The 19,900-nt window shown below is 42.4% G+C and overlaps 1 protein-coding gene across 3 annotated transcripts in view; it reads right to left on the minus strand.

Annotated features, from left to right (window-relative positions):
• abcc3 (ATP-binding cassette, sub-family C (CFTR/MRP), member 3) overlaps window positions 1-19,900 on the minus strand; it is a 49,769-nt gene that overhangs the window by 19,397 nt on the left and 10,472 nt on the right. For all 3 annotated transcript variants that reach the window (XM_056429196.1, XM_056429197.1, XM_056429198.1), the window contains exons 2-7: window positions 11,932-12,108; window positions 10,800-10,925; window positions 8,675-8,812; window positions 5,383-5,508; window positions 5,052-5,113; window positions 3,404-3,535 (exon numbers count right to left, since the gene is read on the minus strand). In XM_056429196.1, the coding sequence (XP_056285171.1) occupies window positions 3,404-3,535; window positions 5,052-5,113; window positions 5,383-5,508; window positions 8,675-8,812; window positions 10,800-10,925; window positions 11,932-12,108 (761 nt within the window). The remainder of the gene's footprint in view (window positions 1-3,403; window positions 3,536-5,051; window positions 5,114-5,382; window positions 5,509-8,674; window positions 8,813-10,799; window positions 10,926-11,931; window positions 12,109-19,900) is intronic.

Consider the following 19,900-nt stretch of genomic DNA (forward strand, 5'->3'; position numbering starts at 1 on the left):
CTTCAAACTGTGGGGTGTGCACACCGCCCTCTGCTCTAGGTAAATACACCCATGATGCATAAGTACCTCATACACTTCATAAACATTCAAACTATCCCTTTAAGTGATGGATGAGTAACAGTGGCGGTTCGTCCATAGGGGGCGCTAGTGCGCCGCCCCTCTTAACATTTTTAGATGAAAAAAGAAAATAAAAGAAAAAATACATCCTGTCAAAAAACATGATATGCCAAATCATTTAAATAGTAAATATACCGTGTTGACGCGCTAAATGTGTGTGGGAGACCGTCAGCCTGTCAACAACCACTTAAGTTAATGTGAACAAATATAATATATCGCCACTCATTATTACGGAGAGAAGCCCCTCCCCTTTTTCGGGTCGCTGGTCTAACGTGTGTGTACGGCATCGATAAAACATTTCACGGTCGTTTCAGTAAGGACGGCTTCTCATTGGCGGCTGAAACGTGAATCTTGGGTCGCAAAAATGTGCGCTCATTGGCCAATGACATCGTTTTATTATTTCACGTGATTGGACTATTCGGCAGATCAGAGACCGGCGTTCCCTCAGCGGAGCTACGCGAGCAGGTAGCTAACGGAGCTGTCAGCTGGAGGCTCAGTGAGTAATGCGCTGTTTAATTTCCCCTGTCTGTTGTTCCAAAGGGACTGAAACTCTCTGGACTACAACGGGGGGAGGGATCTAAAGAGCTGCAGACAAGTGTAAAGCACAAATCTTGCCGCAGTTATCTAGCTAAGAGCATGGAGCTAACTCGCTACCAGCATGAAGCTAACCCTGTCTTATTAGTTATTGAGACGTTTGCCCACTTTAAAGAGAGGAGGCTACTTGTCTTTACAGTAGTGGGTCTGCTCTGTCACCCAATGTAACATGTGATCTCTTTCTGACTATTCTGCTCTGAACCTCTTTCATGTGAGGGTGAAACTCTTTTATTCTGTAAACCTCTGAAACCCAACCCAATGTTTCTTAACCCTTGTGTTGCCTTCGGGTCATTTTGACCCGATTCAATGTTTAATGTCGGTGTTCTTTCGGGAGTCAACAAACAAACATAAAGTACCTCACACTTAAACTTGGAAAACAATATTAATTCTAATAATTTTCTGGAGATTTTAATAGCTGGGGTCATATTGACCTCAAGGGTAAAATATGTTAGTAAATATAAAGGTAACAGGAGGGTTAAACATTGAATCGGGTCATATTGACCCGAAGGCGACAGGAGGGTGAAACATTGAATCGGGTCAAATTGACCCGAAGGCAACACAAGGGTTAAAGCTGCTCTGAACCTCTCATGCCCAAAGTTACAGTGTGTTGATAGTTGTTATTGGACAGTGTTGAGCACGCTGTGTTCTTGAAATAAAGCTTTGTTTTTTACAATATTCTACTCAAAACCTCTTTTCTTCTCATTGTTGAGTGCTATTTAAACTGCGCCCCCCCCCCCAAAAAAAATTCACCAGCCGCCACTGATGAGTAATGCTCAGGATGCCATTAATATCCGTTTTCACCACTCATGAATGGATTCACTTTTAAAGCTCCAAATTATACCAAGTAAACACATTCCATACGTCATTATTAGTAATGATAAATACCTTCGACAAAGCTGGATTATTGCATTAGCAAGTAGTAATGCAAACAGGGAGAAAAATAAAACACTCGGAGCGTTCCTCGCCCCGAGTGTTCATTTAGTCAGAAAGAGGTCAGGCAGTGACACACAATGCCAGAAATGTCTAGGGAAAAAAAGGAAAAAAAATTGAATTACCGTGAAAAGAATGTTTTTGCAAACAAAAACTAAATTTAAAGCGCAAGTGTCGGATTCTAGATGACGACTCGTGAAAAGGCCAAATTGAGCTTTTTTCCATATCGTTTTACAAGTTGCTCTCGGCGAGAGGGCGAAGCAAGACTCTCGTCAGGAAGACTGCGGCACGAAGGGAGAGAGACAAAGAGAGAGAGAGAGAGAGAGGAAGCAGCCGCCTCGGAGGTCGGAGTTCACAGGGCTTGTCGGGAGCTTCTCACCGGAGTGGAACAATGTGGAGTTGAAGACCTTTTCTCTCTGTGACCGAGCAACTAAACTAATTTCTTCACTCTGGAGCTGAACTTAACTTACAGACGTGGGATGAATCATTTGATCTGTCAGCACATTATACAGAACCGAGGGAGACGGAGCGATTCCTTCAAAGCTACGACGTTAAAAAACTAAAAGTTAATAACATGAGGAATTCGTCAGCGAGAGCGAAACACACACACGTCGTAAAAGTAAACATCCTCTACCCTCTTTTCTCCGACAAAAAAAGTAGACGGAAGGCTCGGCCTTACTGTCCACATTTTCAGATCAGCAATCAGAGGAACTGTTTCTGAAGATCTGAGGTCTCATACACGAAGTGGGCCGACATGCTCTTAAGTGACCAGGCTGGTTTCCCATTTCTGCATTAACCTGATTTCTGAATCTCATTAAGAAAAACCTGGATAACGCAAATGTAATTCTGCTGGAGGAACCACATTTCTTTTCTCCATTTGTCTTGTTGTCAAAAAAAAGACACAAATCATTGATCCAACTGCAGTAAATTGCAGCCTGATGTGTCTTCTTACTCTGTGCCATATAGCTCAATTGTTTTAACTATAAAAAACACAAAGACTAGCAGACGTGTTAATTCATTACCGTGAACACAACTGTATATTTTGACTCAAATACCGAATTCATCAGCGGATTCATCTACATTGAAAAGTAGTCCCAAAAAACGCAGCAGTTCTTCTGGTTTGAAAAATTAAAACGTTGGCAAAAAAAACCTCTTGACCAGTTGTTTTAAATGTTTCCTCCATCAAACTATATAATTGTGACCCGTATTCAAAGATGAACGTCTTCAGGAAGAGCCAAAGAGCTCGGGGGCTGAAATATTCAGACAAGAATAGGAAAGTGTGTTGCAGCAGAGAAGAAAGGAAACATCATTGCCCACAGCTGTATCCAAGGTAATTAAATCCAAAGTTCTACAAAACACTGAACCCAATAAAGAACAAATATTCCTCTACAGCAGACGACACATAAATACACAAACATTAGCGCAATAAAGGAAACGCCGTGTTCCCACGAGCCCGGTCTCTATCTGCGACAGCGAGGGGAAAACGTAACTCACGCATCATAAAAAGATTAATATGGTGAGGGTTAAATGTGATTATTGACCAGCTGTGCACGTTGTATCCAGGTTACAGCAGTTCTCCGGTTTCCTGCTTTAACCTGATTTCTCCCAATAACCTGCCGTCTTGGTCAGTGAACATAGTGTCTGCTTTCATGCATCATGGCACCACGTACAGCTTTTATATGAGGAACAAAGAGTGATTGGGAAAATGGAGAATGCATCCCCCATTAATTCATCCCCCCCACTTCTTCTTCTCCAAACGTACCTCTTGGCTTTGGCCAGCTCCTTTTCCCACTCTTGGAGGAGTTTGGGCACCATAACCTTGGAGCTGTCGCGCTGGTTCAGAGACCAAAGGTCTTTGTTCTCCAGAGGTTTTTTGTACCCTTTGATAGCCAAGCTGAGAGGAAAGGAAACAGGAGTTTAATGTAATCTCATGTGTTTAGCAATTCAACCCATCCAACACAAACAAAGGAGGCATTAGAGGGTCATCAGGCTCCAGTGAATCTTGTAAAAAAAGTATTTGTCCCCTTTTGTGTTTTTCATTCTCTAGAAAAGTGATTCTTAACCTAAAATCCTTTAACTTAGACAACTTTGAGATACAAGTCAGAAAGGATTCTCAATTGAGTTTCCTAGATTCGGTAATCATCATTATGTACTCGTGGATCGGATATCATCGGAAATTGACTTGATGCATTTTACGGCATGAGCGGTTGGCTGACAGGAAACTGTAAAAAGATGCCGTATGTCCATTATAAAAAATTTTTTAAAAAAGCATTATCTTGTTTGTTGCAAGATGTATAAATATGGTCTCACTTGTTTACACAAACGGTATAACAATCCTGCAATTATTCTGTATCTTGATATGTAAATATGTTACAAAGCCTCTTAATGTGATTTACAATAACATTTAGCAGGGAGCATATATTGGAACCTTTATATAGTTTATTATTATGGCACCTTTGCCAATGATACTTTAATTTCATAACTTCCCATAACAGTGTTCGCAAGTCTGCTAACCTTTCAGCCAATCACATGCAGGCTAAACATTGGCTACTAACACTTAGCCAATTAGCTCCCGTTAGCTAAGGCAACAGCATGGCCAAATGATTTGAAATCAACCAAGTAAAAGCTGTCAATAAACAGCACACGTACAAATACATCTTATTTATGTAGCTTAACAAAGCGGCATGCTAAATAGTGAGCTAGCTAGTGAGGCTGCAAGTTTTTACTATGACTCGGCATCGAAGCGTCAGCTTTAAAGCAACAGCTAGCTCGATACTTCAAAGCTAACCCGGCAGCTTTTTGATTCTCGAGATATTTCTGAGAGAATAGATAAAAAAAAGAAAGACATAAATTGTCTTCATGCTAACGCTGAGGAACAATCAAAGCTCACAACATTGTGTAGCTAGTCCCTCACCTTAAGGTCAACAGGTTTTATGAATGGGATTTGGTTAGATTCCCGTGTGTTTGTGTGGTTTGGCACAAGCTTTTTAGATTTTAAAGATTTGTTCTCCAACATAAAATATATCAGTTAATACTCTTATTGAATTTTGAGGCTTTTACGCATCTTTAAAAAAGGCGTTTGCTAACTCGTGGTTAAATTAAACTACTAAACTAGTCCGCCATTAATGCCGGTGGCTTGAAGTCGTGCAGCTTGTTGATTATCTTTTTATTCATTGCCTTTACACTTCTCAAAATCATAATAAATGGGGTACATTAGCTGAAAGTTGAGGGGACAGTGCCTGACGTTACGGTGACATATAATAACAGGACTTTTTTTAAAGTTACATTTAAAAGTCCATCATATTATTCGTCTCCTTTTAATTATTTTTGTATATAATATTTAATTTACTTTGTCTTATATATTCACAATATGGATGATGCCGTGAGGGCAGAGAGCAAAGTGAACCCACCTTGTAAACCACCAGAACGTTAAAGTGGAGAGAAATCCTGCTGTGTTTTCAGGGCAGGGATTCTGAAAACAAGAAACATGTCCAGATAATTAGGCCAGAGAAGTTAAACAAGTATAAGGATGACAAACTTCCGGGAGCAGCCGGCGACAAGCGTGTTTGCTGTGTGTGTGAATGGTATGTAACCTGCTTGAACTAGCACAGAGCGGCCCTGAAGCGCCCACTCCAGACATTCAACCACTCAGGACACTGAGTACACAGCGTCGGCAGGAAGAAAAGATGTTCTCACGAATAACACACACACACACACACACGCTTCATGTGCATAACTCACAGGGTCTGTGACTACATTGGAGAAGAGGGGAGGTTTCTCATTGAAGCAGCAGAGGATCAGCTCACAGGCCGCCAGGCCGAAGTAAAAGTAGAACGTGGTGAATCGCAGCTTGTCGGTCACTTCGTTCTAAAATGTAAAAAAAGAAAAAGAAAAGGCGAACACAAAGAAGTGAGTTCGGACATGCGGTTGTAAGCATCCCTTGACGATCAGTAAATTAGGCGAATCAAGTTGCTGGTTATATTTTTGTCAGGGAAGATCTTGACATTAAGACAATAAAAAAGACATTCAGAGTGAAACATATTCATGGCGGCACAAATAGAGTCTGAGTAAAGTGTCTGTGTCCGTGATAAAGTCACCGTTACTACCACATTGCATTGTGGGACATTCATTCTGGCGTGAGAAGTGTTTGCATACTGTAATATTTCTATAGAATCGTATTACATTTGCATATTAAAGGTGGCAGACATAAACGCATTTATTGTTCTGTAGCCAGTAGCAGCAAACAACACAGGGTTCATACGCATGTCGACCAAATGGTTTCCAGGACTTTAAACCAAATTTCCATGACCAAATATGTTGTGAAAACTCGGTGTACACATGAAAAAGTGAGAAGTTGTAGTATTTAAACTAACAATAAGAATTCCAAAGCATACAGTATATACACAGTGTAAATGAGCATGTGAATATTACACATTTGCATGACTTTTCCAAAACCTTTGGGATTTTATTTTTTCCAATCACTTTTCCAGGCCTGGAAAGAAACTTTTTATTTTTTATTCCATGACTTTTCCAGGTTTTCCGTGACCGTACGAACCCCGACAACAGTTCTCTATATCCAGGTGAAAACTGTTGTGGGTACCGAGGTCGTGCCATGCAGCCCGGCATTTAACGGCCTTCAGAACACACACCACACACACACACACATCAGAGCAATCAATCCAATAACCTTCAAAATATCTCAAACAAAACTGTGTTAATGGCGTTGTCAAAGGAAGTCTGGACAACATGTCACAGCCATCCAGTTGAGGGGCAGAGCATTTTAACCTGATGTTGGCACAAGATGAAAATTCAAAGGATCTACTTTTTTTATTTGCGCACATGTTTCTGTACCAGTGAGTACAAATTCAGCGGATTCTTAAAAGCAAAAACCCAGCATACATTGCAACATAGAACAGAGCGTGAGTTATGTTGCGTCCCGCCTACTGGGGGGAACGAGTCTACTGTAAACACCGTAAATCAAACTACATCAATAATGCCATGCATTAACAACACTGTGGAGATGCACTGCACATGTGCAAATGTACCAAAGGTCAACTTCCATCATTCTTTTGAGTTCTCAACACACACACTCAGACAAAAAGGAGGGAAGCCACGCACTTTCCTCCACCAAGCAGCTGAATGCGATCACCAATAGAGGAGCGGAATCCCTTAACTTTTCACCTTCACTGAATTACGCTTGCTCGTGGGTTTTCTGGATCAACGTGATTAGAGCAGCACAGTCGTGCGGTCTCCCTGGGTGACCTCAACACATGGCGGCTTGAGGCTCTGCCTGTCTGGGGCCGGTCCTATTCTTTAATCACTATAGCAGCTACAAAGCGTCCTTGAGATGACTTCTAATTGACCTCAAATTTGGGTGTGACGTATTAACTTTGGGCCGTTAACAAATAAAGTTAAAAGCTTTGAGGGAAAATGTCAAGTGACATTCATCATGTGGAACAAAAGGACTAAAAAGATAAGATACTGATTTGTGAGTGGGGAAATGTACAGGATTACAGCAGCAGAAGGAGGTAAAGTGCACACAAGACCAAAGCAACTAATCTGACAGCAGAAACATGTTGCACTCTGACACACACCTGCAGGCTGGATCGGCGTTTAAAAGAAAGGTAAACGCCTACAACGATCTTACAGCCAGCTGTAGTTCTAGCCTCAATGTGTCGCGCTATCATGATGACTTTGCATTCCTTCTGGTCGAGTGGATTTCCTTTTTTGTTTTGTTTACATGCTCTTGCGCTCACTTTGTTGAGGTCACCACAGCAACAACAATGCATGGTGGCTTTAGCCATACATCAGATCATCCTCCACACATAGTACACATGAATATTATGTTAGTCAAGAGGAAGCAGCATCACTCGAATGACGACCACAATCCAGTGATGGCGTGCACGTTACCACATGTTCACAATACCGAAGGAGCAAGTGTCCTTATTGGAGCAGAGACCCGACTGAAGTGTGCACTCACGATGGAACAAACAATGGTCCAACAGGCGGTTTTCTTTTATATTTAGGACGTTAGGACCAGTCCCGTTTGTTAACAATGAGCTAAATAAATTCAGCAAAGACGGCGATAAGTACTAGCCAGTCAGTGGCAGAGTAGGGCGGCTGTGCCCAAAGCGGTCAGCCAGAAGTCATTTGGCAAGCGGATGAGATGGCATCTTCAATTAAGTCGATCGCACATTTTTGCACAAAATTTGCTATTGCATTGGTAAAGTTATCTAGACCTAAACCGGCGCCACCGTGACCCCAAAAATACTGACTGTCTTCCATTTGATGCTACATTTGGAGACAGCACTGATGAGAGCCGCGAGACGGATCCAGAACCGCACAGTTGCGAGCTGTAAAAACAAAAACTTAAGAGCAGAAAGACGCAAAAACGCTCGGGGAGCTCATCGCTATCCAAAAATAATAAGATTAATTACAGCCGCTGAACATTAACCTTTCCAACAGTCTTTAGACTTATAGCAGAAATGTTTAATAAGTCACCAATTAGGAGTCCTGTAGTTCTAGCGGATTAGAGCTTTACACTTCTGGTAGCCAGAATTCCCAACAGCGGGCCAAGTAATCAGCCCGGTCAGAGGTATTCATCAACCACTCCGATCAACCCCCTTGGAATGTTGATGTTGTATTTTGGGGGCGCCTCCTGCAGCTGCTGCGGTTGCGGCTGCTGCAGGCACATATCTTCTCCAGCCTCTCGCTTCATACACCGTCTGCTGCTGTTTGTTTGCAGCGTTCTGAAGCTCCGTCGGTGGGCCGAGAGCTCAGATACACACGCTGCTGTAGAGAAACAACAGGCCTCCTATTCCCTCGCTCCGCTTAGCGGTACCCTGAGCTGACCCCTGCAAAACATCCGCTCACTGCACGCTTCATACCAGACAGCAAGGTGGGAGAGGACAGATGAAGTAGTCTTGAAAGAACACCGAGGACTATGAGTGATGGACAACTGGGAAGAAGAACAAGATGAGAAGGGCGATGACAGACGGGTAAGAGGCATGTGAGGTCCTTGGCGTGTTCTCACCTGGCTGGAGGCCTGTAGGATCTTGGAGCGGAAAGTCACGACGGCAAACAGCACCGACAGGAACCAGAAGATGAAGAGGACCCCCGAGGACTGGACCCCGCGTAACCTCTCAAACTGGATGAGAAACGTGGCCAGCAGCTGAGAGGGAGGAGGGAGGGGCTGAGTTAGATTAGTGTGTACGGAATCCCAGAGGGCATGTAAGGTCGATCCCGGTCTGACTGGTTCAGGGTTTTTACGCCGGGTGAGACGAGGTTATCGTTGGTTTTTTAACCCGCCGTGGCCCTCAGGAGAACTGTACATGAGCTCTCAAGTATATAAATAATAGCCAGCTCAACTGTCTGCCTGGCTTGTTCTCACATAGGCAGACAGCCAGGGGTCTCTCTCCATTACGTTTTTATGACAAAAGAACATTATTTTGTTGGTTTATTTTGCAAATTATATATTTTTTAAATACATATCATTAAAAAAACATAACGACAAAAGACATTTTGTCTCCAAATTAATAATTGTTGACACGTACACATTTTCTACCGACAAAAGGAAGCTTGAAACAAATCAAACTAGAACGGACACTCGGTAGAGCGCATACCTTCGCATATCACAAGATTGGGCATTGAATTATGAACATTTTGGCATTAGTTGCATGCAAATTGGATACAAATTGACCGTGCTATGGTAAAAAGAAGATTTTGACCTTTCCATGACCTTGACCTTTGACCCGATTGATCCCGAAATCTAATCAAATGGTCCCCGAATAATAACCAGTCATCCCACCAAATGTCATGCGATTCAAGAAGATGTTGGCCTTTTCATGACCTTGACCTTTGACCCGATCGATCCCAAAATCTAATCAAATGGTCCCCGGATAATAAACAATCTTTCCACCAAATTTCATGCGATTCGGTTTAAAACTTTTTTTTTATGCGAGGAACACGCATACAAATAAATAAATAAATACACGGCGATCAAAACATTACCTTCCGCATTTTCAATGCGAAGGTAATAAATTGTGGGTGGTCTCTTTGCAAAGTTTAAGTGGAAGTCGTATTTAGGGTTGGGTACCGAGAACCGGTGCCAATGTGGCCCCGGTTCCAATACAACCAGTGCCATCCGGACCGAAACGCAACGCACATTTCGGTGCTTCCTTTCGGTGCCTGAGCCGATTGAAATTGAAAAAAACAATTATTATGAACTTCTCAGGTGACTCCGCCCTGCCAGCAGGTTACGATAGCCTCTCATATTTAACTTTGAAAGCGGAGGCATGCGCCGTGTGTGACTGCGTGAACCCGTGCTGAGCACATCAGCGGTCAGGCTGGGCGCGACGGGGAGACTGTCACCGGTGTCCCTGAACACGTGATTAGTACCGTAACGTTGATTGCAAGTCTTGCTTTCATAAAAGTTGGCCAACAAATAATAAATTAGCCATTATAACCATGTTTAAGCTAGCTCGTAGCTACGAGCGCGACAGTCTGATATCCGTTGTTTGTCAGTGCTCCATGAGAACGGCTTTCACAGGGAACATGGCCGAAGAGGTTTTTAATGTCGTCATTGTCAATCGTCGTTTTGAGCTTCTTTTTTTTAAAATACCGGTTCAGGCACCGTTTAAACACCGGTATTGTTTTAAAAGTACCGGTTTAGCACCGGTATCTAAAAAATAAAAAAAGATACCCATCCCTAGTCATATTCCAAATGCGCTATTCAATTGACGGCCTATTAGAAAATGATAGGTATGACAATTTTGAGGCATATTAACTGCTAAAAGAGTTAATTATGATGTTTAGTGTAGTACATACTGCATTTAATTAGACTTTATGGATCGAATTATTTTTTTTAATGTTTAATTTTTTTAAATAGATTAATTCAAGACAAAATAAATCATTGCAGCCCTGAATTTTTAATAGTGGCTTGAAAATATACTTAAATGTAACAAATGCTTCGTAACTCTTATAAGACAATTTTATATTTGTATGCAAACATTGTTTGTATATTCCAAGGCTTCCAAGCTACTCAAAAAATATTCTTAAACAGGTCTAAAATAATTAACATTCGATTATAAAAACCAGAAGCGCAACTCTTCTTAAGAAACCTGAAAAGCAGTAACTGTTTTAGGATGGACATATCTCACCATGGTCATGCCCAGGACCAGCGGGGTGACGAAGTAGATGGGCGGCTGGGTGTGACCCTGCCGAAGCTCGTGGAATGTGTAGAAGAGATCGGTCCAACACACAACCCATAGCAACAAGCCAAACACCTGAGGGCAGACAGAGAGAGGGAGGAGAAAAGATTCAAGACCGAGTTAACACTGGGAGAAGGGAGGGAGACGATCAACTGGTGGGGTCGGCTTGTCCTGCGCTGAAGTGTCTTAGAACGGGGCGACTCCTCTGGTTGTATGGAAGTCTATGCTGCATGTGTTAAAGCTGTATTCTCTCTACTGACCACCAGGGGGCAACTCCTCTGGTTGTATAGAAGTATATGCTTCAGGTGTTAAAGCTGCATTCTCTCTACTGACCACCAGGGGGCAACTCCTCTGGTTGTATAGAAGTATATGCTTCAGGTGTTAAAGCTGCATTCTCTCTACTGACCACCAGGGGGCAACTCCTCTGGTTGTATAGAAGTATATGCTGTTTGTGTTAAAGCTGTATTCTCTCTACTGACCACCAGGGGGCGATGACACCGGTTGTATAGAAGTCTATGAGAAAACGACTACATCTTTCTGGATGTATTCCCTCAGTAAACATTGTAAACATGAGTTTGTCAAGTCTTCTTCTATACAGCATGTTGTCATCATTTAGTACATTATGGTCATTTAGAGTCAAACAGACCATAAAGCAGGGGATGCTTTAGGGGCGGGGCTTACTGTGATTGACAGGTTGCTGCTGCTACCAAAGGCGACTCTACGTCACTCCTCCGCATTACAAATATGGTCACTTGCAAAAACGGGAAACGCAGAAATTGGCAGACTTGAGGCTTCAGAACAGCAATTCCACAAATCAACGGGTGACATCACTCATCCTTTGGGATTTTGGGCTGTACAAATTAAACTGAATTGAAATGTAATCACGATGACTACGTCCACTTCTCCAACCCGGATGTCTGAAGCTAGACACAGTTTTTGAAGTATTTTTCTTTTGGACACTGTAAATCATGCACAGCTGCAGCAGCATTATCATGTCAAGGGAGGAGAATGTCAATCTCAGTTGATGGTATGAACCACACGAGTCAGCGCTTTGGAGTAAAAATATACAAGATCATCTCACCGTTTTGAATCTGTTCATAATGGACATCATGATGTAGCCTCTGTGGTTCTTCTTGAGGTAGAAGAGGTAGATGGGGCAGACGGCCCACAGGTAGACACACGGCAGCCATGACAGCACAGAGAGCTGGAAACACTCCGGGAGGTCGGGCCGCTCCGTGTGCAGCGTCTGGTTGGCTTCCTGTGGAGACACACAGGGCAGCGGCACATTAGCTCACATGCTATCTGAACCGTCGCACTGGCCAGCAGACATCATGACTCACACTCGCTCAACTAAAAGCAGATCCGGATGCTGCAGCGGTGTCTCCTGTGAGGAGGAAATATCAAGATACCATGCGTAGAATTCCACCCCAATTGTCAATAAATAGAGGCAAAGAGGCTGTAGAGCTTCACAACGCTGATACTGTGTTCTCTGACTGAATCAGACCAGGTGTATTAAGGCGAGCCGGAGGAATTCATTCTGTAGACAAAAGCAGTCATCGTTTTTCCCTTTTGAAGACCTTTTGTTTTACGGTCTTCCCTGAACCTTACTTAGTTCACCAAGGTTAATAAACCTCTGTGCGACAACACACTGCGATTCGTTTATGTTGCTGCAGCGGGACAATGAGCGAGCGATCCAGAGGACATCCGGAGGAGGACGGTAGAGTAAACATGCATCGCAGTGACACGGCGGGTCCTGTGCTCCCCCGGACAAACGGCGATATGGGCCCACCCACAGACGGAACTAAGATAAACACAGCTGCTGGAGCCACTGCCACACACACCTGGTGGGCCAAGTGTGGGAGTGAAAGTGTTGCGGTGGTAAGTAGCAGTGGCGGCTGGTGAATTTTTTTGGGGGGGGGGCGCAGTTTAAATAGCACTCAACAATGAGAAGAAAAGAGGGTTTGAGTAGAATATAGTAAAAAACAAAGCTTTATTTCAAGAACACAGCGTGCTCAACACTGTCCAATAACAACTATCAACACACTGTGACTTTGGGCATGAGAGGTTCAGAGCAGCTTTAAGGAACATGGGATTGGGTTTCAGAGGTTTGCAAAATAAAAGAGTTTCACCGTCACATGAAAGAGGTTCAGAGCAGAATTGAGTCAGAAAGAGATCACATGTTACATTGGGTGACAGAGTAGACCCACCACTGTAAAGACAAGTAGCCCTCCTCTCTTTAAAGTTGGCAAACTTCTCAATAACTCTCTGGTTAAAGTCAATCATGTCTGTAACCAGCCTGTTTCATTATTCTTGAGGGAATGTGTCTGTTTTTCAGAACTTCTTCGTTGTGTTTCGATGCCAGTTCGGTCTCCTACTGCTCTGCATGAAGCTAACTCGCTAACAGCTGTTAGCGAGTTAGCTCCATGCTCTTAGCTAGATAACTGCGGCAAGATTCGTGCTTTACACTTGTCTGAAGCTCTGTAGATCCCTCACCCCGTTGTAGTCCAGAGAGTTTCAGTCCCAGGACTTTGGAACAACAGACAGGGGGAACAAAAAACGAATTACTCATGGAGCATTCAGCTAACCAGCTCCAGTTAGCATATCGGCTTGAGGAGAATCTCCGGGTGTACGTCCTCCCGCGGTCAGCGATTTGCTGCTGAATTTTTAATTCCGGATGTTCGGGTCCCAACTCTTTCAGCCTCTTCTTATCAATATCTGACCGTCGATTGAAAGGTCTTTCGCGTAGAGATACCACAGAGTTTTCAGTCACCGACGCCATGCTAACAACAAGCTTCTGCTAGCTATGTTGCTCGCGTACCTGCGTGGAGGTGGAGCTCCCTGGCAGGGTTGCCAGGTCTGTGAGATAAAACCAGCCCAATATCAGAACTCAAAATATGCCCGTGCCAAACCATATACACTGCTTTTAAAGTCCAACAGCATTGCTATCATTGCCAAATGTATTGTAATATCTACAAAGTAACAACATATGTTTAGTTTGCCAGCAGCAAAAGCAGTTTTCCCTCAAGTTATTTCACCTAGGTCCTAAAATGGCCTTGTGTAATTAGATACAGTATATTATCATAAATAAAATGTGTGTACGTGCTGATCTGGAGTCAGTTTGGTAGGATTTGGGTATGAATAAATTATTTCATTTAAAATATGGATTTTTATTTAAAGATATTCATGTAATTTGCATGCAAAATAGGTCTACCCGAACCAAGGACACAAAATTCAACCCGCGCAACACTTCAAAAGTGGCCCGATTCCGCAGGAAACCGCGGACCTGGCAACACTGCTCTATGGGCTGAGGGAACATACGGGTCTCTGTCTGATCTGAATAGTCCAATCGCGTGCGCACATTTGTGCGCCCCAAGATTCCCGGTTTCATCCGCCAATGTGAAGCCGGTCATTGCCAAAACGACTGAAATGTTGTATCGATGCCGTACACACACGTTAGACCAGCGCCTCCAAAAAGGGGAGGGGCTTCTCTCCGTGATAATGGCGATATATTATATTTTTTCACATTAACTTAAGTGGTTGTTGACAGGCTTACGGTCTCCCACACACATTTAGCGCGTCAACACGGTATATTTACTATTGAAATGATTTGGCATATAATGTTTTTTGACAGGATTTTTTTTTCTTTTTCTTCTTCTTCTTTTTTTTTCATGTCCAAATTTTAAGAGGGGCGGCGCCCTAGCGCCCCCTATGGACGAACCGCCACTGGTAAGTAGGTGTGTGTGTGTTCGGGATAAACACTGAGATCACGCTAATAAATCAGATTCCTTCCACCTTCCCCCCATGTTTAGCACGTGTTTATACTTCCACATGGTACTTCCAACTGCGCCACACAAACTAGAGCCCATGGAGAGGATGGATGAGCCGCTGCTAAATATTTACAGTGTAATTGCCAGTGTGTAACTATTGCGTAACTAAGTGTGTCTAATCTGTGTGGAGGGTCACTCGATAAAAAGCTGTTCGTTGAGGAGGTAACTTCTAAAATCACATTCCACAAACTTAAAACCACTCGTACCGTAAAGCAATTATGCAAATAGTTTTTGACTGAATAATGTCAGGTGAGCACAATCAGATATCTGCCTATGACTCGAGCTGCGTGAATATTACCGATTCTGAACACGGCCATTTCTCCATGTGTGCAGACGGAAACAAAGTCAGAAGTACAACCTCTCGTGAATCGGCAGGTAAAAAGACGGGTTAGTCGGAGAGCTTTAGAGGCCGTGGTATAAGAGTGCTGCAGTAGAGCTCCAGGAGCCTTCGTGGTGGTAATGTCGAGGTAAATGATGATACAATTGATTGATCAGGTGCTCATTGAAGATGGGCAAAGTAGTAAAAATAAGAGTAAAAGCATCCGAAGTATTCTTTTATTAAATGTAGGAATTGGCTTCATTCAATATTCTGGTGTTTTATTGGGTTTTCTTGTGCTCTGTCATTAACACTGGACTGGAGCCAAGCAGGACGTACTCACGTGCTCCTCTTGCCGCCGCTCTGTATTTGTTGGAAGTAAAGCGGTGTTTTCATTGCAAATATGCTTAAGAAAATATATGTCCTTCAATAGTATTCGTTGTCGTCCCTCCTGCCAGCCTGAGCAGCAGGAGAGCAGCCGAACAGACAGCACTTTATTTGTACTGCCTCGACCGCCACGGTTCATGAACTTACGATCTCTGGCTCGTTTCTTCACGTGTATAGGCAGGACTATTTCTTCGGCGGATGAGAGGGAAGTCACCGGGGGGGAAAGGCCTGTGATGGGTCTGACAGTTTATTGACGGCCTGGAGCTACTTCGGAAGTGGCTGGCTGGCGCTCCCTCCTCTCGCACGCTTTACTACACAGTCCACATGTTGCAGGCCCCATATTATAAGCCACATCTTAGAGGAAGCTCAAGCTGCAACTCAGGTTGGACTCATTCAAGTTCTTTGACAAATGTAAATTTGTTGTGTTTTCCTTGTAGATCTCAACTGAACCACATGTGCTTTATTATTATATATATTATAACATATATATGTAATATATATTTTATATATTATAATGTATATATATACACTACCGTTCAAAAGTTTGGGGTCACTTAGAAATGTCTTTATTTTTCAAAGAAAAGCACTGTTTTTTCAATAAAGATAACATTAAATTAATCAAAAATACACTCTATACATTGTTAATGTGGTAAATGACTATTCTAGGTGGAAACGTCTGGTTTCTAATGAAAGGTGTATCGAGGCCCATTTACAGCAACGATCACTCCAGTGTTCTAATGGTACATTGTGTTTGCTAATCGCCTTACAAACTAATATCTGATTAGAAAACCCGTGCAATTATGCTAGCACAGCTGAAAACAGTTATGCTGGTGATATAAGCTATACAACTGGCCTTCCTTTGAGCTTGAAATTTGTAAAACAAAATTAATACTTCAAATATTAATCATTATTTCTAACCTTGTCAATGTCTTGACTACATTTTATATTCATTTGATAAATAAAAGTGTGATTTTTCATGGAAGACACGAAATTGTCTGGGTGACCCCAAACTTTTGAACGGTAGTGTATATATACATATATATATATATATATAGGCATTTGTGAGGCAAATGTCCGCGACTTCTTCCAAACTATCTGGGTTTATGTATTTTCCTCCAAGTCTGGAAACTGCTTTTGTATTCCGGGACTTTTCATGAACCATGATGCACCAAACACGTCGCCATCTCACCCCGCATGGAATACTAAATGTCAAATGTAAAAGCTTTCAGATATCTTCCCCCTGCACACTTGGGCGCAAATATCATATTTAATACCTGACCGCACCAGACGAGGAGTTATTCTTCTCTTTCTTATCTGGGTGACAAAGGGCACTTAAATGTACACAAGATGTGGTTTAATTAGTTTCTGTAAATGGCATATGCGACGACGGGGAACCTTTTAAACATTTGCTGGAGGATATTCTGAACGGGAAAATGGGAGATTGTTTCCATGGATGAGGAGGGAAATAAAAGGCTGCAATTTGTGAGCTCCTTTGGTTGCTATGAAAGAACGTGGTCCTTCCCGCTAAAACAAAACACAGAGGCCGTTTAAAACTTTGTGACTGCACATAAGACGATCAATTTCAATTCACACAATTATTGATAACGAAATACATTTCATTTAGATGCATTTGATAAGCAATAATAGTCAATAGCTCTCCGTGCGAATGAAAGCTATTCAATTGGCAACGAGCGGTTTCACCGAATACCTCGGAGGTAACCGGCAGTCACCACCAAAACAGACTTCCGTTGATTGTTATGAAAATCTGCTCTCAACACATTCTCACGAGGTTGCCCTTCGTATCATTTCACAGACTTTCGGGCGGTAATCACTACACTTGAAACCTGAAACTTCAACAAAAGGTGAGCTAAAAAAAGAAAAGAAAAAAGCGTGAGGCTCTTTGCTATAACAGCCAGCCGGCGGTGACTGTTGAAACCCGACAGGGGGGAAAAAAATGCAGGGAGTCTGAAAAAAACACCTCTGGGTGATGCAACAGAGACCTTGTGGGTTTCATCACTCACCGAGCGGTTATCAGAGGAAGGCTCCAGAGCCGCGGGGATGTTGCTAACGCCTGACTACATAAACACTCATGAGTGGAATGTGCGTTGCGTTTCGGTCCGGGTAATACCGGTTGTATTGGAACCCGTACCACATTGGCACCGGTTTCCAGTACCCAACCCTACATGTGACACGATGGTATTTCTGTGTATGCATGTCAGCGTCAGAAATACACGAGGGCAAAGGGCAAAGCTGCCCCAAAGAAATATAATTTTGCCTCTGATATCACTAGGAGGGAAAAAAATGCCCCCATAATTTTGATGATTTAATAGCGTTTTATTTTTATTCTTTGTTTTGACGTATTGCCTGTACCAGGTAGTAAATCTCCTCGCAAAAAACAAAGACATAAGTTATAATTGTTAATAGTTGTATACAAAATGTTATAACAATAACCAAAAAGAAATGAGTAAAATGTAATATTATTTGTGAACAAAGGTTAAATGTTATTTCATAAGTTTAAAAAAGAGCCCACAATTTATTTTTAAATGCCCCTGGATTTCAGGTCAGTGGGGGATGTATACATGTACTCTTTGTTTATAGGGGTTTTCTTTGTCCCTTTGTTGTGTTCATGTACTTGTCTGCAATTGTTTTGTACTCACTTACAGAAACAAATTATAATCTAACCGATAACGTAAAAGTACTGAACAAATTCCTGTAATATTGATGCAATAGGCAACAAACAATGTCAAATTTAAAGGCATTGCAATAAACAGATTCTACAATGTCACTATAGACGCAATGGATCTGCATTTGTCTGGAAGATTTGTGAATCTTTCAGTGATTTGATTCAAAACATGTCGGTGTGCGTAAGACAATAGAGTTTTGCTATAAAATAAACATGCTAAACTTGCACAATTAAAACACATTTTTACTAAACAAGGCTTATATTTCTCAGAAACTGGCCGGCAGCGATGCAGCACCGGGCGCCACTTTGACCTGAACTTTAAAATCGGACGCCCAGTTTCGATATATTCCCGGCTCTCGATTTGAAGGCGCGAAGTGACTTTCTACAATGAATAATTGCCGTACCTGCTTCACAGTAAAAGCATTCCTGAGGCTGAGGGATGGAAAGCTTTTAATGTGAAGAAGCAGGAAGGTTACATTAGCAGGACGGCGTCGCGGCTCTGAAGCGGCCCGACAGCAAGCCTCGAAACCCTCCGAACCACAAAATACTCAACATACGAATACTTGTTACAAACAAGTAGGCAGAGCAAGACTTTGACGGACTGCGCTTTCTAATGCAACGCCTTCAGTGAGGAGTTTCACAGTTTGAGCATCAAAAACAGGACTTGATTTTGGAAAATATATGCTTTCTAACTGCGAGTTGGAGAAAATCGACAAATCTCTCAGATCTAAACGGTAAAGCTACGCTAACCACTGAGCAGTCAGTGAGCTTAGCTTCGAATAAAAACTGGAGACAGTTAGCCTGGTTGTTGGTTTGTATGGATTCAATTCAATTCAGTTTATTTTATATAGCCCAATATCACAAATCATCCTCAGAGGGCTTTATAATCTGTACACATACGACACCCCTGACCTTTGACCTCACATCGAATCAGGAAAAACTCCCAAAGAAATAGAAAAAACCCTTTCACGGGGGAAAAAGGTAAGAACCCTTCAGGAGAGCAACAGAGGAGGATCCTTCTCCAGGATGGACAGAATAATAGATGTCATGTGACCAGAAGGAATCATTCCAGAGTTACAGTACTTAAACACATTCAATGAGTATGACAGAAGAGATTAAAAAAACAACCAAATATATTTTTGTATAATCATGTGTGTGCTTTAAAAGGTGCTGGTAGAATTCCGTTGCCTTTTTTTCTCCCAGCTAACAACGTTCAAACACAACAGGCAGAATCTCCTGCGTCGGTTTTCTCTCTCGGTTTTGTGATGGATTAAATAAATATGTCATTATCAGGCCCCTGATCAATTCAATTCAATTCAGTTTATTTGTATAGCCCAATTTCACAAATTACAAATTTGTCTCGGAGTGCTTTACAATCTGTACACATAAGATCCCCCTGCCCCAAAACCATCGGAAACGGGAAAAAACTCCCAAATAACCCTTCAGGGAAAAAAAAAGGAAAGAAACAGAGGAGAGGAGGGAGATCCCTCTCCTAGGATGGACAGATGCAATAGATGTAATGTGTGTAGAAGGACAGATTTAGAGTTAAACAGATATGAATGAATATGACAGATGAAGGAAGAATTAGTTAGGCATATTCCCACGATGGAGACCTCACCCTCCTCCCATCATCAGGCAGGGAGAGGAGGAGGGGGGAGGTAACAGGACAGTGGCGTGCAATCATTCAGAAGCGGGCGACCCAGACGATCCATATCAGGCAGAGAGATATTTATGCTGCCGTCTCAGGTCGATAAAGTCCCAAGGACGTCATGTCAACTTCTTCGGGAGAAAGCAGAGTTAACGGGAGATTGCAGAGTTAAAATTCAGAGAGAGAGAA

Source organism: Pseudoliparis swirei, chromosome 13 (genome assembly GCF_029220125.1).
Source record: "Pseudoliparis swirei isolate HS2019 ecotype Mariana Trench chromosome 13, NWPU_hadal_v1, whole genome shotgun sequence".
Lineage (NCBI taxonomy): Eukaryota > Metazoa > Chordata > Actinopteri > Perciformes > Liparidae > Pseudoliparis > Pseudoliparis swirei.